Consider the following 9,660-nt stretch of genomic DNA (forward strand, 5'->3'; position numbering starts at 1 on the left):
TTATGTCCAATACATTTAAAACCAACTAATCAAATTCCTGTTTGATTACTGTAACAAAAGTATAAACTATTTTTTCTTCTGAATGTATAATCTGTTAAATTACATACGTTTTATTCACATTTTACTCAAAAAACGAAATTTTGGTTATCTTTATACAAGATAGGAGGAATATCACAGTTTCTAAAACAACATATTGTACTGTTCACTAACATATATAACAGGCAATTTATGTTACAAAATCAGTTAAAAGTAGATATTTTAAACTTTTTACTTTTGTAAATTGCTTCATTGATTTTCGTCTTATTTTTGTTTAAACTTGTATATAAAAAGTGTTTGGATATCTAAGGCATAAAACATACAATGTGTAAATTTCTAACGGACATTCATTTAACGGACATACACTTGACAATATTTCGTAGATTACTAACCAGTTATTTATCCACCAATTTCATTCTAAAAACGGCCTATTTATTTACATTACAATAATGATTGATCCGTTTATTATTTATTTTTTATTCATTTAAACAATTATTTATTTATTCAAACCACTTTTTATTTATCTGCAATAAAATATTTCTTTATTGTTATTTATTTACTTATTTATTTATTATTTAGTCTAACAACTTTTTATTTTTCTGCATTGAAATATTTATTTATTTTTATTTATTTATTTATTTATTAATTTTATTTATTTATTTATTATTTTTTTATTAATTAATTAATTATTTATTTTTTCCTTTTCGAATCATAAATTATTTAAATATATTTCAGCATTACATCCAGATCGTACAATACAGCTTTATTTTAATGGTAAAGTTATTACCATGCCTGGAAAACAGATATGGCTCCTTTCCGACAGCGTTCCGATCAAGCTTAATTTATCTCGTTTGTGTTATTGCAAAATGAAATAAAGCAAGATACTGTATGTATCAGCTACGGTCTTTAATTCTATTTTCTTTAGATTTGTATATTTTTCTGCGGCGTGCGTGGTCGAGTGGTTCAGATCGTTGACTTCAAACCACTTGCCCCTTACCGCTGTGGGTTTGCATCCCGACAGAGACTTCGGATTCCTTCATGTGTGAAATCTTTCCAGCTAGCTTACGGAAAATCGGTTATTCTACTTAGAAGCCCGCTCGTGTCTGAAATTATGCAAGGTCTACTCAACCAGTAACGCTGGAATGTCGCTATATGATCTATACGGTAAAACCCAATCAAACAAAGAAACAAAGATATATTTTCATCAAGTTAAAGTAATCACTTGGAAATTACGTAAATTGCACCATAGGTGATGGAACTAGGTGTTCGCAAAAAGCAGTCTCAAAAGTAATGTGTGTAAAGTATAAATTGTCAATTCTTAAATTGTCAAAATTTTATTTCTATTGGATAATATGTTATTTGGTTAATATGCAGATTTATATAGAAAACACCATTTATGGTAAGGCGATTCTGTTATCAAAAATGAAATAAAATAATCAATTTTTTATGTGAAATGGTAACTTACATTTTTATTCCTGATCATGCATATTACATTAATTTATTAATCACATAGATACATTTTATCAATTATTGGTAGCAGTAATTAATTTATTATAATCTATATGACCATGAATAGTTCCCACAGGAATGGGAACCCTGAATCTCAAACTCTCCTTAGTTTAACCATATTTATTTTAGCTCGATTGTGAAATAGGCACTTAAATAAAAACTTTATTTTTGATTAAATAAGTAAATGCTGGCAACAGGGACACATTGATTTTTCTGAATATGAATATCATTACATGTATGTAAACTGTGTCCTGACTGAAGAATTTGTATTTTGTAATAAGTTAAATAGACAATTAGATAAAAACATTAATTTATATTAAATAAAAGTTATAATGATTTCTATTTTCTAGTTAGTTACTATTTTCTAGTTAGTTATGCTGGAAAACATTCAGTCCAATTATTCCGATTAATTGATCGGAAAGCCTGTCCGATTGTTCCGATTAATCGATTATGAGTTTGTCTCCCGATTCCCAAGACTACAAGTGAGTAAATGCTTGGAAATTATAATGGGACACAATAAATGAACAAGCTTGTGAGAAATAAAAGTAAACTGGGACATTATCGGCCTTTGAAACATTACTGCATGGGCATTTTGTAAAAATTGGCTGTTTTCATTGAAAAGCCTCATGTAGCAAGTTTAAATTGCTATGAAACTGTAAAAGATGCCTTAATATTCATCAAACGTTTATACTTCACAACAGCAGGTATCAATTGCCGTGTGGCAGCTGTAAAAAGTTGCCCCGTACTTCACTTTATATTAGTGATTTATATTTTTCGGGATCATTGATGCCAGCACTATTAAGTGTTGAAGATTGATTACCGCTCAAGCCGATGCTAGGTTGTGTGGGGGATGTTGCACTTATTTATTATCCCTCATGTACTGACTCAGAGTCTGCAAGGTCTGCAGTGTTCACGTATTTTGTTGTGATAAATGCTTCCGATGGATCACTTTGTTTCCAGATTATTTTTGGCACAAATGATGACTAGACCATAGCCTTTGAATCGGCATGCTCAATCTTACGTTTACTGTTACCATGGTAATGAGGGGACAATCTCAAAATTGCCAAAAATCAATACTTCGCGTTGATTTTTTTCCATCCAAACTGATTTCAAAGTGCTGCAACTCCTCAATGGATTGGGATAGAGTCAAAGGCTTTTCAGCGTTGATTACATGTTATCTTCTGATCGACTTAAGGTTCATTTTAGCCTCTAACAAATTAAAAAACTTCTTGGCGATAAGAGGGGCTGCTGGCCCCCTTTAAATTCCTAAGCAAAAAGGGGCCCTTCCCCTTCTGGTACCCCTGATGAATCTTTTTAAATGGGGGCGCAGCAAAAAAGTGATCATTTTTGACAAAAACATTGCTCAGAGAAAATAAGTGTTTGTGGCCTAAAAATGATATTTTGCACTATTTGAGGCCTCAAAGGTGTTCGAACAAGCAAACTTGGACAGATATGTTATTTTTTATAAAAAATGGATTTTTTCTTTAAACGACGACCAAGCACGTGGATGAAATATATTTCTACTTGCTGCATGAAAATGCCCCATCACATACGGCAAACAAAATAAAGATATTTGGCAATGATCACCCTGTCAGTTGCCTTTAGTACTTTTTATTTCTGATATTCAATTCTTATTTGGACTGGCTCGCAAACCTTCTGAAAGCATTTTTTTAGTACCATCCTCGATAATTTGTCGAAAATTTAACAAAAAATATATATTATCGGATAAATAGATACACTTGTTCTTTTGTAGATCGGTGCAATATAGTTATCAAATATTTTAAGGATTTTTAGTTTTTATATAGAGGGTGAACATGGTAAATAGGCAATTACTGTATAGTGTTTGTTTTCGATTAAGATTAAAGTGAACTACTACAAAGTGGTGTATAATCTTTATTCCAGTCCAAATAAAGCATAGTGTGAACCCAAAATGTAAAAAAAAAAAGACATAAACACGTCAACAACTTTCTTCTTCTTTTTTCTGCAAAGCAAACTGGACCTGGGGGCCGTTTTATCAACGCTCTACGACACGTTTGCTTTGCAGAAAAAAGAAGAAGAAAGTTGGCATATGTCGGAATATATATAGTTTATTTCATAGTGTGGTCACTTGTCAGAGCGTATGTCGGTATCAATATATTTAGTTTATATTATGGTCTAGTCCAATCGTGTGTCGGTAGGGGCATCTTTTATTTTATATTGTTGACAAGCTGTAGAGACATATTTTAGTTTATGTTGTGGCCTAGTCCAAGTGTGTGTCGGTAGGGGTATATTTAAGCTTATTGTGTCTTCTTCCACGTGTTTGTCTGTTGAGGCATATTATATTTTATTTTGTGGACAAGTCCAAACATTTATTGGTATAGACATTTATTATTATCCTTATATAGTCTAGAATAAAATCAAATTAAATAAAGATTACTTTTCAGTCATAAAACTTCAGATTTATTAAAGATAGCTCGTTCAGGGTATGTATTGTCTTTCCTTTGATATGTCTAGAACCCCAGTCTAAGGCATCGTACATAAATATTCTAAATCCTGCTTTATACAGTTGACTAAAAACTTTTAACTGGTATGCCATTGTAACATTTCCCCATGTATTTGATGTGAATCGAAGAGTTATACTCTTCCCGTGCACAACGTGCTTATAACTAAATCCAAAATGCACTTCTAGGCAGAGTTGTTTCACATTTTTCAAAGCACCAGATTGGATGATGTCTGACATTGTCTCCCATTCAAATCCTTCAATGTCAATTTTGAGAATATCTATTTCTTTCTGAAAGAAATAAAACATATATTTATTGCTGTTAAAGATATCTAGTTTTATTTTCAGATTGTAAAACATATAATAAAAAATATGTAATAAAACAACTATAATTTCAATGTCAAAATCAAGTGAAACATGTGAACATGAAAGTTCATGTGTTGATGCCATATATTCAATACCAACGATGACACAAAAAAGAAGACATAATGTTGATTTATTTCCATTGTGGTCCTTAGAATTGATCATATGACACAGGAATAGCAAATTAATAACTATCATCAAATATTGCACATAAATTATTCAATCACAAGTTGCTTAAGATTCTTAAGGTAGAACACCCCTAATGGGCACTATAAGGAACTGTAAAATTGACAACACAGGGCAGTTATATGCATTAAATGTCACCTGTATGCAAACTTTAAACAAAATTTACCGTGTGGTTTATGAGTTATAGACATTTTTCTGAACTAAAACTTTGCTACTAGAAGGGCTTTTTTCAGATATGAGGAAACTCTAAGTAATCTATAATATCATCATTATGAAAAATGTTTTCTTATTGCTCATTGTTAAGAAACAAATAATGACATTTAGGTAACAAATTAAACAAGCCAAATGAGTGTTTTTAAACGAAATGCTTTAAATATGTATAAAAATGTAACCCTACCCCACCCACTTTTAACACTTATTTTACCATTTCCCTGTGTAAAAAAACTTATTTAAAATATCCCTAAAATTTTTCACAATGAGGGGCTGTTTTCAAAGTTTGCCTAAATTTTCTTAAATGTATTTTGGTTGGTCTTGCAAAATATAAAATACTTTTACGGTGTAGTTTTAATTTTATTAAATTTTTAAAATATCTGGTATCATATTTGCTATTAAATTTGGCATTATTTAGTAAATAAATACCTAAAAAAATCAAATAATTAAAATAAGACACTTTTTTCTTACATAAGGGATCTGAGAGATTAATAAAAAATGTTAAAAAGAAAAAAAAAGATAGAAAAAAAAAATGCCCCTTCTGGGGTTCGAACCCACGCCCCTCAGTTTCAATACACTTTACAGTGATTCTAGCCTATTTGAATACTCTTCAAAGTGGAGATAGTGCATTAGGGGTGTACTACCTTAAACCAAGTATTGCACATAATAGTAATAGCATCACATATGTATTATAATTAGATAAAACTTTATTTTACAAAGAAGCGTATCAAATTTCATTTCGAATGTTCATATCATGTGACTTGCAAGAAAAGACATTAACACCACGAAGACACCACGAAGACAGACAGTAAAATATGCAACTCACATCAGTATGGGATAATTGTTTTAATATTGTAGACAATCGCTGCATTCTCCAAACTCTTTCCAATGGCCTATCATGTTGTCTCCATACTTCTGGTTGTTCTTGAATGAAATCTCTTCCAGATAGCCCGAGTAGGTGGTAATTAATATAATAAGGTATGTCTTTAGAATCCACTGCAATGCTAAAAATAGCAAATTCATATAAATTTTCATATCTTTTCTCAAACATATAATAAAGCATTTTGCTTTACTAGCTTAATGAGATTGAGAAAATAGCTTTGAAAACAACATCAATATTACTTTTTATTCTTCTGTTGTTGTATGCTATTCTTTAACGTTTAACAGAGTTGCAAAATGGTTTTTATATCCGCTTAAAACAAAGGTATCATAGAAAATGTACTTTTCCAAAGTAAGAATAAGCATTTTATTTTAGTTTAAACAAAAGACAATTAATTTACAAGACTTTTTTTAGCACAAATTCAATTTACTGTTCATTTGAAAAGTATATTAAGCTGAAAACGCGACAATATTTTATCAATAGTACGAAAGCAAATATATAAGTGTTTAATACCTTGGATCAAATGTATGTATTTGACACTTGAATGAGTTCCACGTTGCTGTTTCAAAAGCAAAATCTAGTTTAGAACTGAAAAATAATATCATTTCATAAAGAAGGTATTACGTAAGCATTTGTCAAAATTTACATTTAAAACAGAAAAATACTATTGATACCTTAAAGACATTTTTTATGTTTAATTTTAATAAATATGTTTAAATTGCGCAGGATTTCGCTCTCATTTTCAAGACACTAACTGAAATAGGACATTAAGAAATATGTAAACATATACCCAAAAGAATACACTATACATGATGAAGACACTGGCTTCACTTGTTTGTCAAGACAAACATTTTTTCCTGAACCAGAGTCGGGACCAAGCCTTGATGGTGCACCGCAATAGAACTGCGTACTTGTTGTGTATCTATAATTAAAATATATAAACTTTCATAATATTAACATTATATTCTAAACACACATTATGTTCTAAAACAAAGTTGATTATCATATACTTGTTGATATTTTTCTACATTTAAGGAAATTATCACATGCACAATCATTGTATTTTGAACAAAATTAATTTATGATTTAAATGCAGGTTAGCCTGCAATATTGACCATTGGTTTAATAATGATTAGAATATAGGATAGCTGTTATATTTAAAGTTTAATATATACTTTAGCTGCCTTTCTCTTCCCACATTTCAATAATGATTAGAATATACGTATTATGCAGTTTTATACAGCTTACATACACTCCTGCAAGACATAAAATTTAACAAAGTTCTGTACATTAGGCCAGAACAATTACCAAAATATTTAGTTCTCATATCAACATATGCTGGGTAAGTTAATAGAAAGTGATACTCTGATTCTATCTTTTTTGTGTTACACATTTTACAGATTCGTCAGTGTCTTTGTGAACAAATAAATCCTAAAAAATCAGTTTCTAGGTTGTGCGACATGTTAAACATTTTCGTTATTTATCAGTTCTTATTTAAATTTCATAGATAATTTTCATATCCAAAACACATTTTATACTTTCTATAGTTATCTAGTTTAGGCATATAGAATGTTGTCTCATCCCAAGATTGTATTACCTGATCTCAAAAAGCAGGAAAATAATTTTAAATATTTTGATAATGGTTTTAGTAGACTATAACCGCCTTTATTTAACCCATATTTTGATTATGATTAAACTACATGTTCACAGCCTTTATTGACCTTATTTTTCGACATATTTATAATGATTAAGATAACTAAAAGCCGCCTATATTTACATTTTATAATGATTAACATACAAGATTGCGCCATTATTTACCCACATTTTTAATAATGATACCCATGTTTATGAATTACTAGAATGCATGTCAACAATCTTTATTTACCCACATTTTTATAATGATTAAAATTCACGATTGCCGCCTTTATTTACCCACATTTTATTATGATTAAAATAAATAATAGCCGCCATTATTTTCAAACATTTTAATAATGATTAATTGACGATAACCGCCATTATTTACCCACATTTTAATAATAATTTAAATACACGATTGCCGCCATTGTTTACCAAAATTTTTATAATGATTAAATATACGATAGCCGCCTTTATTTACCCACGTTGTGAAAAAGATTAAAATACACGATTGCCGCCTTTATTTTCCCACATTTTAATAATGATGAAAATACACGATTCCCGCCATTATTTACCCACATTTTGAGAATGATGAAAATACACGATTGCCGCCATTATTTACCCACATTTTAATAATTATTAAAATACACGATTGTCGTATTTATTTACCCACATTTTGATAATGATGAAAAACTTACAAACAAATGTAAGTGACTTACTTACTGTTCAAATACTAAATAGATAGAGTCATTGTCCATTTTGTCAATCACATCATCTGTGGGAAGCAAATAGTTTTTAATTTGCTGAACTTGATCTGGACATAGAGTCGAGTTCTTGAAATCAAAATAGAAGTTAAAAGGTTTAATGTTTGTTGAATCAATGAGTTATAGCAATTAGTATCACTAATAATTAATGAAATCTTTTTAAACAAATGACATGATTGATGATATCTGTCATACGTTGCATTTTGGACGAAAGTACGGGCGGGTATCCAAGGGATTGATATTCCTATCCGAACCGCAAAAAGTCATTAGTTTGTTCTTGCAAATTCTAACATATCCGTCCATATTTCAATTGATTTCTGATAGAAAATTATGTCATTTTATCCGTGACTATATTTTTACAGTAACGTATGAATTTATTAACGCAGTTTAATTCTAAAATGCGACAAATGATGTCATATTGCAACATGAGACACATCGACCATGTTCCCCATGCCGGATGACATTTCCAGTACAATTAAAACTAATGGAAATAAACTACGTGTCTATTATGACGTCATTTTACACGAAAATAATCTTTTATTGAGGTAAACCATTTTAAAGATCCTGTACGTTAAACTCAATTCTTTATGAATTTATATCATAAATATAGTGCTCAAATGAAAATTTATCAATATTGTAATTTCCAAAAAGCATTATTTATAAAGATATTACCGAATTTACATTTCATGTTAATAAAGGCTAGATAGATAGATTCTTTTTTTTTAGAAGCATAATTATATACATATATAAATTTTCACTTAACTGTGGTAACAACTTTTATTACAACATACAGGACCTTAGAATATGCAAGAAAAAATATTTGACATTTGCTTGCGGTTCAAAAAGAATATACATTATTCCAAATAGAACACAATTCAGATTTTGATTTACATTTTCTCATAAGAGAACGCTATATTGATATAAATAGTGCATTTTAATTTCTTTTGTAAATATTTACATCATTTAGGGGAAATTTATTCTACTTAAACAGATTCATTTTCAGAGCTAGTATGTAAAAGTTATACTATAAACAAATGGTTTTAATTTGTTATAACATTAGGATATTTAAAATGTATGTGATTTAAATATTAATATACTTACCGAAAACGATTCTGTATGATATCCTAAAATTATTAAACACATAACAACGATCCCACAAGTAAGAATAAGTATTTCTTTCGGCGACAACATGTTCAGAAGTATATAAAATTTTATCGCATTTTTTTTAATTTGTTGATGTCCCTATTTATGTATGCGTTTTAAATTCCAAAGCAGAGTATAAATGTACGGTAGTATTTAATGGTATCAAAACATACATAAAACAGAAAAGTCGATAAAATATATACGCAGTCTGATGATTGAATAGGAGTGTTTGGATATGATTGAAATTATCATGTTTATGGAAAGGATTCGCCTAATTGGATAAGAATATTCATTCTTTCTAATTCAATTATTTTTTTTATTTTTTTTAAGTAGCAATTTGTTTATGGAAGAATAAAACAAATTCGAAATACATCTTCTATTACTCTTTTGAAACATTATTGAAATTATTATGTTTATGGAAAGGATTCGCCTAATTTGATAACAATATTCATTCT

At 29.4% G+C, this 9,660-nt stretch overlaps 1 protein-coding gene across 1 annotated transcript; it reads right to left on the reverse strand.

Moving 5' to 3' along the window:
* Positions 1-3,893: 3,893 nt before the first annotated feature.
* Positions 3,894-9,409, reverse strand: LOC132737563 (probable methyltransferase-like protein 24). The gene is made up of 6 exons (XM_060724863.1): positions 9,164-9,409; positions 8,022-8,131; positions 6,454-6,585; positions 6,177-6,251; positions 5,610-5,787; positions 3,894-4,315 (listed from the first exon to the last, which is right to left on the reverse strand). Exons 1-6 carry the CDS (start codon positions 9,251-9,253, stop codon positions 3,965-3,967), a joined length of 936 nt encoding a protein of 311 aa, XP_060580846.1. The 5' UTR covers positions 9,254-9,409; the 3' UTR covers positions 3,894-3,964.
* Positions 9,410-9,660: the final 251 nt, after the last annotated feature.

The sequence above is a fragment of the Ruditapes philippinarum genome, unplaced genomic scaffold, assembly GCF_026571515.1.
Source record: "Ruditapes philippinarum isolate M1 unplaced genomic scaffold, ASM2657151v2 ctg2019_1_1_1_1, whole genome shotgun sequence".
NCBI classification, from domain to species: Eukaryota; Metazoa; Mollusca; class Bivalvia; order Venerida; family Veneridae; genus Ruditapes; species Ruditapes philippinarum.

Coding starts and splice junctions, on each gene's coding strand:
- LOC132737563 (XM_060724863.1), bottom strand. CDS start 9,253: ATGTTGTCGCCGAAAGAAATACTTATTCTTACTTGTGGGATCGTTGTT. Junction 6,586..8,021: donor ATCTATTTAGTATTTGAACA/GTAAGTAAGTCA, acceptor TTTTAATTATAG/ATACACAACAAGTACGCAGT. Junction 6,252..6,453: donor TGTATAGTGTATTCTTTTGG/GTATATGTTTAC, acceptor ATTATTTTTCAG/TTCTAAACTAGATTTTGCTT.